Source organism: Gopherus evgoodei, chromosome 1 (assembly GCF_007399415.2).
Source record: "Gopherus evgoodei ecotype Sinaloan lineage chromosome 1, rGopEvg1_v1.p, whole genome shotgun sequence".
NCBI classification, from domain to species: Eukaryota; Metazoa; Chordata; order Testudines; family Testudinidae; genus Gopherus; species Gopherus evgoodei.
The window spans coordinates 212,046,677-212,065,503 of record NC_044322.1 but is presented as its reverse complement, the minus strand read 5'-3'; the positions used below and the strand labels follow the sequence as shown (position 1 = coordinate 212,065,503).

The 18,827-nt window shown below is 43.8% G+C and overlaps 1 protein-coding gene across 9 annotated transcripts in view; it reads right to left on the bottom strand.

The window, feature by feature from the left end:
* The window catches only part of STXBP5L (syntaxin binding protein 5 like), a 424,278-nt gene that overhangs the window by 28,641 nt on the left and 376,810 nt on the right, over window positions 1-18,827 (bottom strand). For all 9 annotated transcript variants that reach the window (XM_030534340.1, XM_030534349.1, XM_030534386.1 and 6 more), the window contains one exon: window positions 10,703-10,873. In XM_030534340.1, coding sequence (XP_030390200.1) covers window positions 10,703-10,873 — 171 coding nt within the window. The remainder of the gene's footprint in view (window positions 1-10,702; window positions 10,874-18,827) is intronic.

The window sequence follows — 18,827 nt, the reverse complement described above, 5'->3', positions numbered from 1 at the left end:
GAATGAATGACGTCTGGTCTTATTGACCATTCGTGACAGAGGAAGGATCTGCTCAGCTGATCCGCTAGAGTGTTCCAAACCCCTGGGAGAAAGGATGCTACCAGGTCTATCGAGTGGGCTATGCAGAAGTCCCAGAGTCGGATGGTCTCCTGACAGAGGGGGGAAGATCGAGTCCCTCCCTGTTTGTTGATATAATACATGGCCGTTGTGTTGTCTGTAAACACTGAGACACAACGGCTGTGTAGATGCTGCTGGAATGTCTGGCACGCCAAGCGGACCGCTCTCAGCTCTTGGACATTATGTGCAGCCTCAGCTCCTGTGATGACCAAAGGCCCTGGGTACGAAAGTGTCCGAGGTGAGGCCCCCATCCGAGAGATGACGCGTCCATCGTCAGGGACAGTGAGGGTTGTGGCGGATGGAACAGTAACCCTGCACATACCAGGGAAGGGGTTAGCCACCAGTCGAGGGAGCGTAGGGTGCTTGGGGGAATGGTGACTATTGTGTCTATTAGGTCCCTGTCCGGATGGTAGACTGAATTGAGCCACACTTGGAGGGGTCAGAGGCGGAGCCTGGCATATTTGGTCACATAAGTACAGGCTGCCATGTGAACGAGGAGACCGAGACAGGTGTAAGCTGAGGTCGTCGGGAAGTTCTGCAAACCTCGAATGATCGTTGCCATTGCCTGGAATCGTGGCTCGGGTAGGCAGGCCTTGGCTAGATTGGAGTCCAGGGTAGCTCCTATGAAGTCTAGCCTTTGTATGGGAACCAGTGTGGATTTCTCCACATTGAGCATCAAGCCTAAACGTGTGAATAAGTCCTGACGATGCCTATATGCTGTCTGACCTGCGCCTCGGAGGTCCCTCTGATGAGCCAGTCGTCCAGATATGGGAATACGTGTATCTGATGGCGGTGGAGGTGTGCGGCGACTACGGCCATACACTTTGTAAACACCCTTGGGGCCATGGAGAGGCCAAAGAGGAGGACCGTGAATTGGAAATGCTGGTGGTTGGATATAAAGCGAAGGTACCTCCTGTGTGGAGAAAAATTGGCGATGTGAAAGTATGTGTCCTTCATATCGAGGGCAGCATACCAGTCTCCAGGATCCAAGGACGGGATAATGGTTCCCAAGGAGACCATGCGGAACTTCAACTTTATCATGAACTTGTTGAGGCCTCGCAGGTCTAGGATGGGCCTGAGGCCTCCTTTCGACTTGGGGATCAGAAAGTAACTGGAGTAAAACCCTTTGCCCCTTTCGTCTTGTGGTACCTCCTCTATTGCTCCTATGGTGAGGAGCGTCTGCACCTCTTGTAGGAGAAATTGTTCGTGAGAGGGGTCCCTGAAGAGCGACTGGGTTGGCAGGTGGGAAGGCGGGGATGAAACAAATTGGAGGTGGTATCCTTGTTTCACTGTGCGTAGGACCCATAGGTCTGAGGTCAATCGGGACCACGCCGGGAGGAAGTAGGAGAGGCGGCTGGAGAAGGGAGGAAAAGGATCCTGTCTTGAAACTGGTACGCCGTCTTCGGGCGTACCTTCAAAAGGCAGACTTAGGCCCCACTGGTGGTTTTGAGGGGCCATGGTTCTGGCCCCCTTGGGGTCTGGACTGGCATCTATGGTCACCCCGCCTGCGCCATCTGCTAAAGTCTTGCCTGTGTCTGGGCACAAAGTACAGGCGGTGAGTTTGTGGACGGAAAGGTCTGCATTGGGTCACAGGTGTATGCATGCCCAAAGAGCGCATGATGACCCTATTGTCTTTCAAGCTTTGTAGCCTGGGGTCAGTCTTCTCCGAGAACAGACCCTTACCATCAAAGGGTAAGTCTGGGATGGTATATTGCAACTCAGGCGGGAGGTTGGAAACCTGTAGCCATGAGATGTGCCTTATGGTGATACCAGAGGCCAGAGTTCTGGCTGCTAGAGAAGCCTGGAGAGAGGTTCTGGCCACCTTTTTCTCTTCCTCTAGGAATGCAGCGAATTCCTGGTGGGAGTCCGGGGGGAGTAGTTCTGTAAATCTACCCACCTCTGCCCAGGTGTTGTAGCTATAACGGCTCAGTAGAGCCTGCTGATTTGCCACCCAGAGCTGTAGGGTGCCTGCCGAATACACCTTGCAGCCGAGTAAGTCCATTCGCCTAGCCTCCTTTGACTTTGGGGCTGGCTGGCCATGGCGCTCCCTCTCATTGACCGATTGGACAATTAGCGAGGAGGGTGGACATATAGATACTCGTACCCCGAGAGGATACCATGTATTTGCGCTCGACCCCCTTTGCTGTAGGGGGGATGGAGGCTGGGGACTGCCTGGATGGTCCTGATAAAAGGCAAAGCCACCCTAGTGGGGGTATCTGCCGACAGGATGCTCACTACAGGGTCATCGACCTCCAGGACCTTCTCCACCTGGAGGTTCATGTTGAGCGCTATTCTCCTGAGGAGGTCCTGATGGGCTCTTAGGTCTATTGGAGGCGTCCTCGAGGAGGAAGTCCCTGCCACTGCCTTGTTTGGAGAGGAAGAAGATGAAATGCCAGGGACGAGCGGGTCCTGTATGGCCTCTTGCTCATGTGCCGGTTCCTGCTCCAGCAGCACCAGGGAACCCAGTGGGTGGACTAGTGGCTCCTCCGTCTCGGGTGGAGGAGGACGGCTAACTGTGGCCTCTGGTGCTCGGTGCTCTGATGAAGCGGAGCGGGCCAGAACTAGCGGAGCACCTTGGGCCTGGTGGTATGCCCAAGGTGTCCAAAAGGACCACTGGTGAGGTCCTGGGTCCTGAGGCCGGGCTTCTTCGAACAGTCCGGTGGGCACATCGGAATTGCGGTCTTGGCCATAGTAGCTGTCCGCCTGGGAGGACATCGACGTATGTCTGGATGGCCATGGAGGAGCGGAGAAGCCTTGTGCAGATGTTCCAATGGACCTGGTTCCCTTATGAATTGGGGACCGGTGTCGGGATGCGTATCGGTACCGGGATCGAGAGCGGGACCTGCGACCAGATAGGTGCCGGGAGGTTGACCGAGATCTCGAATCCCGGTGTCGTGACTGGCTTTGGGAGGCATAGTGCCTGGAGCGGTGCCGGGAACTGGAGTGGTGCCGTGGGTAATGAGTTGGTGAACAGGAGTCCAACCGGTGCCGCGAGTCTGACCGGTGCCATGTAGTAGAACGGTGCCAGGACTGCGAGCGGCGTTGAGAGCGGGAGCGCTGTCTGGACCTGGAGCGTCTGCGGGACCGCGAACGTGAGCAGTACCGGTCCGCTGCGCCAACAGAGGGTGGTCTAATCAAGGTCGGCTTGCCTATGGAGTGGATTACCCTCACCAGCGGTGTCGAGGGTAGAGGCAGTGCCGAGTCTGTCAAGGCGATCAGGTCCTGTGGCGCTGAGAACGCCTCTGGCGTGGACGGCATGGGTGAGCTCTACCACCGCATGTGCCAGGGAGCTAACAGGCTCCGGACTTGACGGCCCTTGTGGGACCGGAATCAACAGTGCCGATTTAGTCGGTGCCGCAGTGGGTGTCAGTGCCAGGCGATCCAACCTAGGCGTACTCTCTGGCTGCAGTGCGGGCGGTGCCGGAGCAGCAGGAGTCTTGGACTTCCACAACCTCGGGGGGAGGGAGCGTCGTGGAGCCGATTTCGGCACCAGCGACGTCCGGTGCCGTGAGTCTTTGGGTGTACTGGTGCGGTCCGGTGCCGCGGAGGCACTTCTGCTCACCGACTGACCAGCGCTCGGTGCCGAAGGTGGAGGGGTGAGAGCCGCCTCCATGAGGAGCTGTTTAAGCCTGATGTCCTGCTCCTTTTTTGTTTGCGGCTTGAAAGCCTTGCAAATTGGGCACTTAGCTGTCAAGTGCGATTTCCCGAGGCACTTCAAACAGGAGTCGTGCGGATCTCCTGTTGGCATCGGCTTGTGGCAGGCCGAGCATGGTTTGAAACCCGGTGAGCCGGGCATAGGCTCCGGCACCGGGTGCGGGGAAAGGGCTACTCCCCGAACCCCAAAGAATTATAACTATATACACGATAATAAGCGAGAAACTACGAGTAGCTAGGGGAGTGGAGGTCAGCTAAGCCGCACTCCACTGTTCCAACGACCGACACGGGCGGTAAGAAGGAACTGAAGGTGGCTGGATCGGCTGGGGTATATATCCGGTGCCATAGCGGCGCCACTCCAGGGGGTGCCCAGTCGACCCGCCGAGTGTTGCTAGGGTAAAAGTTTTCCGACGAACGTGCACACAGCTCGTGCACATCTAACTGGAGTGGATATGAGCAATCACTCGAAGAAGAACAGAAGACAGCTACACAAACCCAAGGAGGCACGTCGTTTTCTGAAGATATCCAGCATGCTACTGACAGTACATCTATGCTGATGGAGTTAACAGCCCTGCAGTCAGCCAATGGCAGCTCCACCTCATTAGCTAACAGCCCTCCCTAGACAGAACCTTTCAGAGAATAAGAAGTGGTTGTGTGATCAGAAGATCATGAAGGTTTAAAGACAGTAGTTATTGACAAATCTCCAAAGGCATTTCTTAGAGTTGCTTCTAATCTATTATAAAGGAGACACAGAGAGCTCCCCCATGGCAACCTACTTTTGTTCTTTAATGTCAGTGTTTTCCTGAATCTAAAGTAAAAAAGCATTTGAGACTGAAAGTGCATGTGGTCTCTCATGTACAGAAACAGCACACACACTTGGGCCAGTTCATCCTCACAGAGACCAATATTCAGGTTCAGATCTCCCCTGCTCCAAATGGACTGGGATGGCTCTGCAGTACTGTCCCTCAGACTCTGTTAAGGATTCTCTGTACGCTCTAGGATCTGTGCAGGGGAAGAACTCAAGGTAGGCCAGGTGGGAATGCATGTCATCTCCACGGAAGATATGTGAAAAAGTGAATACAACCCCAACCTTTACTGACTTTTTTTTGTGAGCACTCGAGTTCTCAGGAGTTGCTGCAATCAAAGTGTGAAGATGGCTGAAACTCAGAGGTGGAGCAGGGCTAGAGACTCTGGCCAGGTGACTCTGGCCTGCCAGAAGATCTACCAAGTTTGCAGCAAACCACATTTTGCTTTATGCAACACTGAGACAATATAAAAAAATTTCTTTACAAAATGTCCTGTCTTGCTGCTTTTCACGAGGGGAAGGGAGAATCTGTGTCCTTGGATTTTTTTATAGATGTTGGTATTTAAAGACACACTGCTAGGTCAAATTTGGACCCAAATTTAGATTTTATCAAAATAAGCTTTTAATAAAAATTAGATCAATAACAACATTTTCTGATGCTTGTGGAACTTCAAAAACAACAAATGTTCTCTTTTAATGTTTTCATCTCGGACAAAGCCTGAAACTGACTAGTCTAGTTTCAATGTCCAATCAGAGAAATGAAAAAAGTGTCTACACCCATAAATGGTGAAATGACATCAACAGTATAAGTTGTGAAATGTGCATTAGGTTTTAAAAATTCTGTAATTTTCAATAATCCTAGGTGTCATTTATAACATGAGAAAGGAAGTCTGGTTTTATTTAAGACACATGATCTTTAATTTCAAAGAGTCTCAGTAACTGTTAAAAGGATTGAATTAGAAAATTAAGTGCAGCAATGGAATTTGGCTTTGCTATAGCAACAGTTTCTGATACAATGCAAATAAGTAATAGTTTAATTAACACAAGCAGGAAACAGGTTTATCAAAAGTGAGAGAGAGCATGATTATCCAGAATTAATAGGCTATTAACAGCCTGCAAGATTCTCCTCATACTTGTCTTGTTAGAACCAGGTATCAAAGGTTCAACTAGCAAGTTTACTGTTGCAGCTGTGAAAAGATCACATTTCTGAAAACTGATAAGCCAAAAGGCACATTGGAAAAACTTATCAAATTTTAACTGAGAAATGTTAATGTCACAAAGGGTGTATCAGATGTCCAGGAACAAATATTGACAAGGTCTATCACCATGACAAAACTATCAGATCTATACATTATTATTTTGGAAAAAATAGGCTCTGAAGCTGAAATACTAACCATACACAATATTTGAAAAGGCATCCCTTTTTGACTCTATTCTGAGTCAAAAGAGGCTTTAAAAAAAACTCTACTTACATCTGAAAAGAGTTTTATTTTAAAGCTTTCACACCAGCTCCAAGAAGGCAAGGGGGAGAGATTTTAATGCAATAATTATAAAGATCAAGTCATAGTCACCATTGCTCTGTCACGAGAAGATATTTTAGTTTTGAGTTGTGGTTGTTCTAAAGAATCTGTAAAAGCCTACAATTCTTTATGAAGCTTAAGAGTTTGAAACAGCTAAAGAGGAATAAGAAAGAACAATTTTCTTCCCTCTCTCACATGCCAGTCTACTTAACAGGGAGGTTCATCAAAAATGTTTTTCTAGATAAGGAATCTCCTTCCGCATGCCAGTTCCTCTTAAATAAACAGGCAAGTGTTAGCAAAATATTTTCAAGGTGATAGCTGGGGGAAAATATACACTCCTACATACGTTCACATGAAAAACATCAAAGAAACTGCTGGAAATATACAGACTATTTTTTCATTGTGTTAAAAGGTCAGGTCATGGTTATTATTGTAATGCAGTGTGGGAAGAACTGGTTGATTTATTGTTTTAATATATTTTGTGTGGTTAGTCACAGAACTTGATTATCTTTTTCAATGATCACATGGGAGAAACAGCAGGAACTGGAAGGAGAAATTAAAACAACAGACACTATTAGTGCAGTAGGGGTTTCCTTAAAGACACCAAATTATACATAAGAAAGAATCACCCAACTTTACCATGGCAGTATATTTATTACTTCTGAAAATTGCTTAAGTTATTTAGATAGTCATCTGTAAGGACCGACTGATGTTCTACTAAAGCTAAATGATACTGGAATAAATAAAATACTACCTAATGTCTCCATTCTGATTTGGAAACACCACACGCTAGATTCACAAAAGGATGTAGATGCCTAAATGCCACTTCAGGCACCTAAATCCCATAATCAGGTCACACTGGGATTCACAAAATCCCCACTCAGCTACCGCCAAGCCCTGGTACCTAAACTGACTTGGCGCCTATTTTTTGAAGTAGAAGTTCCCTAAGTTTCTGCCTCTGAGCATGTGGACTGTAGCCCTCATACTTGGAGGTTGGCTGCCTAAGCCCCAGTGTGATTCACACACTGGGTGAAGATAGGTGCTTCTCAGGATAACTCATCTACAGGGCCTGATCTGGTAGGTATGCTCAGACTTTACCTAGTGGATGGGGTCCCTACAGGCAGCAGCCTGGAGTTAGTTCTCCAAGAGGGGCAGGGCTTAGCACCCATCCCTCAGCTTAGCACATCCTATGGGCTATCTTAGGGAGGAAGTTGCTTATCATACTGGCTTTTGTGAATCCCATTCTGATGTGCCCATCTCTCCCTACTCATTGTATGGGGAGCCTAAGTGCCTAACCCAGGCTTTGCAAATCTCAGTGATTTTCTAGGCGCCCTAAACATTTGAGATGATAATGCTCAGTGTCGCAGTACCTAGGTTCCTTTGTGAATCTAGCCCATTTCTCTTTTTGTGAAGTATCAAGTGAACAAAATCTATATTTTATTCATATGCGCTCACCACTTCAGAGCACAGGCAGTCAATTCGTCCAAATTACATGTGCTGTTTATTGTGGCATAATTTCCTAAATAGTGGATGAAAGATTGACATCCAGTTGTGAAAAGCTTAGCAAAGCTTTTTAATGGCTTGGCCAAATGGAGCCTCTATTTTGATCAATGTCTGAAATATAATGAGCTCATCCGGACAGAAAATGTATTCGCAGCATTTTCTTTGCAAAGTCTTCTTTTTTTTTTTTAAGCTACGACCCTCGCAGGGCTCACATCACTTTTGGCAGTAGTATTTAATACAAAACACTACTGAGATGAATAAAAATATGACAAAACAATGTCTGTGGAAGAATTCCTACATATCAGTCATTTGATGCAGATCAATTACTAAACCGAAACTCAAAAGAGCTAACACAGTAGCAATCTGCTAAATGTTTAACCTAGTTAAATGGAAATAACATCCTAGGTTTATATCAAAAAAAGGATTCTTATAAAAAAATCCATCCCATTATTAATATGAGAATGTGAAGTATAAGAAGGCTCTTCTTTTTTAGTGTATATATACTCTAATAACTTGTACGCATGTGTGTATGTGTATATATATAGAAAAACCTCATATTACATATTAATAGAATATACCCTGACCAACTATTCTGCTGTTAACTATGACAGAGAATAGGCTGTTAAAGTCAATTCAGTGACATTAGTGAGAGCTGCAGTACCATTTCACTGACATCACTGATACCTTTAAGAATTCTTTTGTTGACATCCAGGAAAGCTAGACTACCTTTTCAGTGACAAGAGAAAGCTAAATCATTACCTGTGGAAAGTTTTTAAACTTTTACCATCTCTGTAAAGTGCTTTGAGATCTACACATAAAAAGTGCTATGAGCTCCATATTAATTAAGTATTATAATATACTATATTATAATATTAATTATTATTAGCAATAAGTAACCTGAAGAGAACACCCAGGTTAGTTCATGAGTGAAGTCTGCTCTTATTCATAAGCTGTTTACAATGACTTCATTGGAGCTCTCTAAGTCTATCTTGGTACTGTACTCACTCCTGAACTATCTAGTAATCTGTATTTACATTTGATCTTATAAAGGGCATATTCTTTGAACGAATTATTTCCTTTAATAGGGAACTGGAAGATCACACTTTTTCTATATGCTGCGGAGAGACTGTAGTGTGATTTCATGGGTTTTTTTTAGAGATCAGGATTTCTGGGTCCCCCCTTCAGTGACTCTACATTACATTAATGTCTTCTCTAAATGTAGTTCCTTTGGATGTAATCAGTGTTGCCTCTTAGATCAGCTGGATGGAGTTCCTTGAGAAGAATGCAGCGTGCTTTCTCTGCACAGAATGCTGCATCCGCCAACCTGACTTCTGCCAGCCCATGAGTTTGGGACTTGCACTCTAATCCCAAGCAGGTCACCATCTTGGGATAATGGTCCACGGGATAATTTAATGGGATAATGACATGATTCATGAGTTCATTTCCATACTGTCAGCTTCCATAGATCCTACACAGTGATCTCTTCTGTCTTGCTGTGGTGTAATCTCAAACAGCCATGGAGAAAAGGATCAGCAGTGATTCCTCTATTTTATCACAACCTAATTAATAAACTCTGAAGCTCTAGCTATCAGAAATACTAATGAAAGGGGCTCTGATGTTCTATCCATTTCCAGTACGTAGAGGGATCTTTTTACATCTGGGAACAAAGGTATTTTCTGCAGTTTGTATTTAAAAGGGGCATCAACAGGCTCTGTGGGTGAGATCATCACTCTCGCACTGTCCCCCTTACAACGGGTGAAAGGACTGAGGCTGGGTAAAGTGGCTCTAAGCGCTCTCATTTTGACTCTGGGAGAATTACCCTGGTGCAGGCATTGCTGAACACGGGCAAAAGGCCATCTTCCAATTATCTCCTTGCAAGCCATGGTGTGGAGGGCATACTGGAGGTGATGCGGGGGGCAGAAGGGGCATGTTGCGGGTGGGACTGCAGCATTGCAGAGACTCCAGGGAGTGCTATGGCCCAGAGGGTAGCCCTGGGAAGTGTCGTTACTTGAGCAGATTGGAAATTCTGTGGCAGCCTCATTTAAGTTAAAAATTGAATTTTTAGTAAGTGAAATATTAAAATGAATAAGAGTAATATTATTGGCAGAAGAGTAGAAGAGTTTATTTTGATATTACATTTTTTTCAGTTGCTGATTGCCAAAGCATTTTGTAAGGACAACACATTGTTGCGTTGTAGAAGCAGTGGAGGGTGTGGGGGAAGCTGCAGGCTTGGTGGGTGAGAGATAATTGGGAGTGACAGTATCTCACAAGGCACAGGAGATGTCTTGCAGTTATGGAAAAAGCACATTAGCTGGATGCTTCTGTTTAAAATGATGGGCACTGAAATAGTTAGCAACGGTGACATTTAAATGGGCATATTTGAGGTTTCGCACTTAACCCACTGACATGAATGGGACAGTTTACATTCCTCAGAACTGTGGTTTGAATGTGTCTGAACACTCAGGTAGACAACACTGCATGGCTCATACTTAGTTCAAAACTTGGAGGCTGTATTCACAAACATAAGTGCTCAAAACAAATTATTTTAAAGAAAGTTTTGATTCTGAACCACAATTCTCCAGCAAGGGGTAAATCCCATGGCCAGGGAATTGCAGAATTTATAGCCTTTAATTCTATTTAATACCAAAGAATAATACAATGTGTGAGCAAAGGTTAAACTCTCAGTCTTATAAATATATTTCTCATTTTTCAGACTATTACTCATGAATAAACAGGGATCAGAATATTTTAAGCTCTTGAGGTCACTGGCTGTCAGAATTACTGTACATAAATTCTGATGAACAATCATTTTTCTGGAGCAAAGCTTCCAGGCTCAAAAAAATGGTGGGAGGGCTGTGAGAGTTTCAGGGAGTTTGGTATACTGCATCTGTAGGTAGCACAAAAGTCAGCAGCAGGCTGGCTGGTTAGTAACAACACTAAAACACACGGAGCATTCTAATTCTAAACAATTAAATGAAGACAGCAGTTTAGAGAAGTGACTAAGACAGGGATCATGCTAAATAGTGTGTAACCAGTTTACTTTCACATCTTGTGGAAAAGTGAAACTGACACATACCTAATGAAAACGCTCATTGGCACTCACCTTCTGTTGTGACTGGAAGGGAAATCTCCATGCAAGCCGCAGACTGTGCTTTTCTAAATGGGGGCCTCCCAGGCCCTCGGCGATTTGATTTTGTAACATCTGTGCTAGAGAGCCGTTTTCCAGAGCTGCAAGTCTGGGAGGTTGGGCTTGTACAGTGCCCGTTTACATGATCTGCAAAAAGAACGACAAGGTCCAAGGTAAAGAGGCAGCTTCCAATATTCAGAATGCAAGGGAGGTGTAAATGTGATACTTGAGAATAATTTAAGATGAAACTTCCCACAGAACTGTATATTTGTTCTGCAAGTACAGTAAAGATTTGTGGGAATGACTTACCATTTCCTTAGCAGTGTAACTATTTTATAAATATAAAGAGGCGTGTACAACTGAAGCCTTCTGGGCTGACTCTTCCCTCACATCCCGTTCACAATGGTGTAACTCCACTGACTTCACTGCTAGGCAAGAGGAAAATCTGACCCACTGTTTCTAGATCGGATGTTACTGTACATGCTAGTTATACATACTGGAGACCCTGGATCCCTAGGTCTTCTCTGGACCTACATATATAGACACTTCAGTTATGGGTGGTAGTGCTTAAGGACAGCTTTTGTATTGCATCTTATAAGCATAGACAGCATGATTTTGAAAAACATCCTTCCTTTTTTCCTCCTATAAAAATGTAAGTAGCTAATTATGGGTGGAGTTTACTGTAAGAACAAATTATTGCAGATAGACATCTAACTGCCAGATATGCAGATGCAGTGTAGCATATGCCTAACTGTCATTCTTTGGGGACATTAAAAAATAGGCGATAATATCTCTGAGTGTTGTATTATATTCTCTTTATACTCCATTCTATTTATATTACATGTATTTATTTTACTGGTGGACTACAGCATATATCATCTTAAGGTAACATACCGTTTCCCTAACTTATACATGACAGTCTATCTGAATGCCATTTTTCTCCTGCAATGTAAGGATCTGAATTCAAATACACAATCTTGAAAGTATTGTGATGGAGGTACTTAAGTGCAAAAAAATGCTGACCATTTTAAAATAAAAATAGAACTTGCAATTCCTGTAGCTGAATCTTACAGTGGAGCACAAGAGCTGAATGAATAATTCACAAGGAATAACTGATTTGTGAAATCCCACCTTTGTTCCTATTTGTGAATAAGCAAATCACAACATTTTTAAATGGACATGTTATTTAAAACTGGTCTTTATTTTTATTTATTTATTTATTGTAGTGAATGATTCTTGGTCCACAGATCATTCAGATTTACTATCAGATACATTGTTTGCAATTTGCACTGTAACTTATGCAAACAATAAACATAACAAAAATTAAGAACTATGCAAATATGCACAATAATTGTAATTCACAACAATACCCATATGTATCATGACCATATAAGTAGCTTTTCCAGACCTGAAGAAGAGCTCTGTATAAACTGGGAAGCTTGTTTCTTTCACCAACAGAAATTAGTTGAATAAAAGATATTACCTCACCCACTTTGTCTCCCATATATGTAACGACAGAGCTGGACCATCTGCCTTTATTTAGATCTTAGATTATTTATATCTTATAATTAGATCATGCAAAACTATGCTCTGAAGTATCTCTAGCCTGTGTTTGCCAGATGCTGGGAATGGGCTGCTGTCATAAACATTCAGCTATTGGAAGCATAAAATCCCTCCTGAGCAGCTGTACTGAATCTTTACCTGTAAGGGGTTAAGAAGCTCAAGTAACCTGGTTGGCATCTGATCAAAAGGACCAATAAGGAAAGAAGATACGTTCAAATCTGGGGGGATGTTTTGTTTGTGCTCTCTTTGTTGTTCCCTCTATGGACGGAGAGAGAGAGAGAGCAGGCAGGAAAAAACATCTCCTGAAAACATAACAAAAGTGAACCATCTAAGATTACAAAAATTGTAAGTAAGGGCAAGGAAATGCATTAGATTATCTTTGTTTTAGCTTGTGAATTTCTCCTATGCTAAGAGGGAGTTTTATTCCTGTTTTTTGTAACTTTGAAGTTGAACCCAGAGGGGAGTCCTCTGTGTTTTAAATCTTTTTATTACCCTGTAAAGTTACCTTCTATCCTGATTTTTGCAGGTCTGATTCTTTTATTTTTTCTTTAAATAAAATTCTTCCTTTAAGAACCTCATTGATTTTCAGTGTCCTACAGACAAAGGGTCTGGCTGGTACGCACACTATTCTCAAGTCTCCCCAGGAAAGGGGGTTAAGGGGCTTAGGGGGATATTTTGGGGAACTAGGGACTCCAAGTGACCCTTTTCCTGAATTTTTGTCTAAATCACTTGGTGGTGCCAACAATACCATCCAAGGACAAGGAAAGGATTTGTGCCTTGGGGAAGTTTTTAACCTAAGCTGGTAGAAATAAGCTTAAGGGGTCGTTCATGCAGGTCCCCACATCTGTACCCCAGAGTTCAGAGTGGGGAGGGAAACCTGACAGCTGCAGGGGATGGATCAGCTGATGATTACCTGTTCTGTTCATTTCCTCTGAAGCACCTGGCATTGGTCACTGTCAGGAGACATGATACTGGGCTGGATGAACCCTTGATCTGACCCAGTATGGCTGTTCTTATCTCTATAAATTTTGTATAAAAACCTCATATTCCATTACTTCTCTCAGTACCAAATTTTCACAATATCTAAGAAAATGATAAATTTTAAAATACCAAGATAAGGTTATTTCAATATTACACAAACGTACGAATTTAAAAGAACACTATAAAGGTTGCAGAGTCAAGCACTCAAAAGTTAGGAAATGCCAGAATTAAGATTGTTTGCGCCACCTCAGTTCAGCCCACTAACATACAGTCTTTAATTAACATATATTAATTGTTACAAACAATTCTTCCCAAAGGACTCCTGCCTCACTCAGTGCACAGGATATACCATGTTCACTTAGTAAGCAAGCTATTCAATATTTTGTTTTCTTCTCATTGTTCAGTGCGTGGTCCCAAGCCTTATTTACTGCATACTATTCAAACCCTGATCTGAAGACAGAATTATTAATATCCTCATAGGCTTTTCTGTGTGTGCTCAACATTATAGAATCTGTGTGCATCACAAATATTAATTTATTGTCACAATACCCCATGAGACAAGGAGGTAGTACTATCCCCATTTTACAGATGGCGAGGCAGAGAGAGATTAAGGTCAAAAGTATTCAATAATTTTGGGTGGACTTGGTTTTTCAGAGTAGAATTATGTAGAACTTTATATATTCAAGCATGGCTCCCCCTGACTTCAGCTGCAGAAGAGAGTGGAGCTGGGCAAAATTTTGTCAGCAAATAGTAAATTCACCAAAAAAGATTGTTCTCTTCCGTCCCTTTTCCCCAAACTTGACCACTTCTACCCTGTCCCCTCCAGCCTGTCCCTGTCCAAGTCCTGTCTCTTCCCCACATCTGGCTCCTTATCCCAGTCCCACTCTCCACTCCTGAGGCTTCTCATCCCAGTCCCAGTCTCTTTGCTCAGCCAGGCTCAGTTCCCTGCTCCCTGCTGTTGGCCCACTCTGTATCTCCCCTCTTCCCATGCACTAGTTGCCAGTCCCAATCCCCCTGCTAGTGCTCCTCATTCAATCTCAGTCACCCACCACCACCCCTGGACTCCTCGTCTCAGTATCTTGGCCCAGTCAGTCCTAGTTCTGCCCCCGTGCATCACCTGTCAGATTTCTCTCTCCTCCCATTTGTCCCTGTACTCCACCCCGCACTGCTTCCTTGTCCCAGTTTCCTCGTTCAAGCCAGTTGTAGGCTCTCCCCTAACTCATTACCCAATCTCAGTGTCCCTCCAGCAAACTAGGTCCCAGTTGTTCCCCCATTTCCTCACTGGCTCCTACTCTCAGTCTTTCCCCCTCTACAGCTCCCAGTCTCAGCCTCCTGGTTAAATTAATCCCAGCCTCTCCTCCCCCGGTTCTCTATCCCAGTCTCCTTGTGCAGCCAAGCTCAGTCTCCCACACATCTCAGTCTCATTGCCCAACCAAGCCCAGTTTCCCCCCTCCAACTTCCAGTCACAATTACTCTCCCCCAACTTCCAGTCCAAGTCTTATCAGGGTCCTAATCCCAATCTATTCCTTTCCTTCCCCTCGGTCTTGCATTCAAATCAGATGGCTTCCTCCTCCTTCTCACTGTCTGGGAGTCAGCCAGAGAGTCACTGATAGCACAAGAAAGAGAGTTCCCTTTCTCTCAGTTCCAGTGCCCATCCCTATCTCATCCCAGAGCAGCCATTATAAGGAAAGTCCAGCTTCAACCCTGCAGCCCTTTTGTTTTGTGAGGATGGTGCACGAGCAGTCCAGTCACACACAGGAGCTGTGACAGGATGGAGCACGCTCAGTGAAGAAAGAATCTTTTATGAATTTAGCTGTTAAGCTCTTGCAAGTCTGAGTATGTGCAAACTGCAATTTTTCAAAGAATTATAACTTGGCCAAATTTGGGCAGATTTTCACAGGCTCCCAAAAGGCACATTCCTGACACAGAGGCCACGGCCCTGCCAAATTTCTACTCCAAAGCATGGGGGCTCTAGAGTTCCCAAAGAAAAGGTCTCAAGATTTTTGAACATAGGCAAGACAATATATTTTTTCTAGCTTCATTCTTGGAAACAGCTGGACTCTTTGGCTGAAATTTCCCCTGAAATCAGCCTGAGGCAACACATCCAGAATGGAAAATTCATCCCAAACAATTAAAGTTTAGCAAAGTTAAAAGCAATTGAAAGCAAGGTCTTATAATGGGAAGTGCTGGACAACCTTTACAGCAGGCAGTGCTACCAGCTCCATCTATAATTATCTAACTAGTTAATAAGATGTTCTACAGTATGGAATATAATTTGACGCGCTTAGTGAAAGTTGACTAAAATGTGGTAACCCCATGTTTTCTTCAAATGATCTGCTGAAGTTGGAGGTGGGGAAAAAAGGGAGTATGAAGATCTCTGCCACAAAAAAAACAGCATTCAGACCCCAGAATCCACAGATCTTAGAAGGTTGCACTATGTCCTGAGTTCCAAACACAACTGCACCATAACGCACAGCTTTCTGTCTTCAAACTTTAGTTTGTGTAAAGGAGTTTTGGCATGATAGCTCATTATCTCCTAGGGAATCTTAGGAAAGGGTGAGGAATATATCAGAGTAAAATGAGTCAATTTTACAGAAGCATCAATAGTATTTCTAAGACCCTTTCCTGTGTGTTGTATAGAATGGATAAAATTTCTCTAGGCTTGTGATTTTACTTAATATATCAAACTTTAATAGACTTTGCCCTCTCTCATAATATGCTTCTTAGACTCAATTTGTATTCAGGGCCTAAAGGAGTTACGTGCCCACATTCCACTAAAAATCCATGGAAGTTGTGAGCCTAACTCCAATGGGTCTCTGAAAATCCCATCCGGTATAAGCAAGGCTGGTTCTTTCTCACAGAATAGATCAGATTTTAGGAAGTCCAGTGATTATAATTATGAATTCTGACCCATTATTGCTCACAGAAATTTCTTCAAGAATTGAACTTGATGAACTTTAGAAGAGCCACATTAGTGTGTGATGGGGAATTAAGTGATGGTTAAAAAAATTCCATACTTCTATATTTTACACTGTTCTAGTCCTGCTACTCAATACAATTTTAAGTTAAACTTGAGTTCAATGACCCCACACATATGCTGATGCAGCTTTGGATATATTGCATTATGCTACATTGTTACTGAAAGACTGTGGGGAATCAGCAAGACATAACCTAGCATGTCAGATGAAGAGAAAATTACATAATTGTATTTGAAAAGGAATTCCTTGCATGTTGTTACGGTACAAGGTGAATGTTAGAGAATTCTTCAGAAGGAAATTTAAATTACAGTTTGAAGGAAGATCTCTCACTGCATTATATGAAAGAGTATGAATTATATGCTGAAAGGGAAAGCAATATTACAGTTTAAAGGGAATTTTCTATAGTACAGTTTGGAAAATTAACTTGATATATATGATCTCAAAGAGTGATGCAGATAGGTGGCCAGATTCAACATTTACTCTAGTTTTATGCTGATTTAACTGCCCTGATTTCAGTAATGAACGATCTAGAAGTAAATGAGGTCTACTGGAAATAAAATGTTAATGATAGGAATTAATGTGCCACAGAATCTCTCAAAAGGGATTGCCTGTGAAGAAGGAAACAAATTGGACGTCACAGGGCTGGCTTTAGGAACTGCGGGGCTGGATTCGAATACCCGGCGGTGGTCTGGGTCTTTGGTGGCACTTTGGCGGCGATGGGTCCTTCACTTGCTCCAGACCCTCTGCTGCCGAAATGCCGCCGATGACCAGGAGTGAGTGAAGGATCCCCCACCACTGAAGTATCGCCGAAGACCCAGAGTGAGTGAAGGACCCTCCGCCTCTGAAGTGCTGCCAAAGACCCAGACCACCGCTGGGTATGTAAAAAAAAAAAAATACAAATTAAAAAGGCATGGGGCCTTCTTAGGCGCAGGGTCCAATTCCGGATAATCGGGGGAATCGGCCTAAAGCTGGCCCTGTCACTAATTTCTCCTCTGTGGATTCAAAAAAATGTATAGGTCATAATGTACAATTTCACTGTAAGACAGGTAGCTGTCCTGCAGTATAGGTGCTATATTATGTGGCATCACAGTACAATATAGTATGTCCCATATAAAAACTGCTTGTTTTTCCACAGTTTAATTTTTTGTTGGCAGTTGGGCCCAGAACCAGAAAAAGACTTAGAAATTGTGATGCTGAACTTTGCAATGCCTAACTTTTAGGCATGTAGAAAATAACTGGAACAACAATGGGATCCGCGAAGCTGGAGTTAGGCACCCACAGTTCCTATACAATGAATGGGGAGAGATAGGTGCCTAAGAATAGGATTTGGTCCTTGATCTGCAAAAAGGAGAGCGTCACTGGATGGGAGGATAGGATGAAATGTCAGGCATCTCGAAGGTTCAAATCTGTGAGGTGCTTAAGGAGTCACAAAGAACTTGATAGATTTAAATACTTAAGTGACTAAGAAGAAGCATGTGCCTCAACAAAAGAAACAACGAATACAAAGCCAGCATTTATTTTCCAAACCAGCTCAGGTTTGTACTACAGGTAAGATCTTTGTCGCCCAGTTTTATCTACCCATTTAGGTAGCTTTGTGTATGGAATATGGAATACAAGTAATGTCCTGTAATGTTCGCATGAACTTGGTCTATTTTTATCAGCAAATATTTGAGACAGAATCAAATTCAACCTTGGTGTAACTCCACTGAAGTTATACCAGAGATGAATTTGGTCACTTTTATGTAGACCTACCTGTAGAGATCATTTGAAGAAACCACAGGAACACTACTTCCCTCACTGGTCTCAGGATTCAAGACCTCAAGGTAGGACATTTTCTTTGTGGAGGGCAAGGTTTACTGGAAAAACCTGCAATACTGAAAAGCCGTTCTCTGAGCTAGCAAAGATAGTTTTCCTTTTTATTGGAAATGATTCTCAGTGTTGTTAATGGAGCACAGAAAATCCCCCTTATTACCCATCACTTTACACCTCCCTACACGTAAGGACCTACACTACAACCACTGCCTTACCAAGCCTGTGTGATTGAACAGGACACTTGAGAACTCACCAGCATCATCCTTTGTGCAGCTGGAGGTGATACTGTTAAGCAATACAAAGTATTTTCCTGGATGGATGTAATGGGCTGCCTGTAGAGGAATCCCAAGCCTTGCCAGCATGGGGATCTAGAGAGGAAAATGTCTAGCTTACAGGTCCAGTAGTAAAAAGTGCACCAAACCTTGTTAATTTATACAGTGAGAGCTTTTAGTTTTATATAAACATTCTCATGTGGCACCTTAGAGACTAACAAGGTCTAAGATACCTCAAGGACTCCTCGTTTTTGCTGATATAGACTATCACAGCTATCACTCTGAAAAAAGTTTTCATGTGCACATCCTTTATGTCATGGGCCAGATTCTGGGAGTGCAAAGGAGCTGTAAAGCTCCCCTAAATGGGCAGATGAGAATTCCCTTGGGATGGAGGAACTCTGGGCTGGCACAGGACTGGTGTGACAGGCTGAAGAGCACTACCTCCCTGGCCTCTGGCAGTAGAAAGGGGCATGGTTGGAGGACACTGCACTCTTG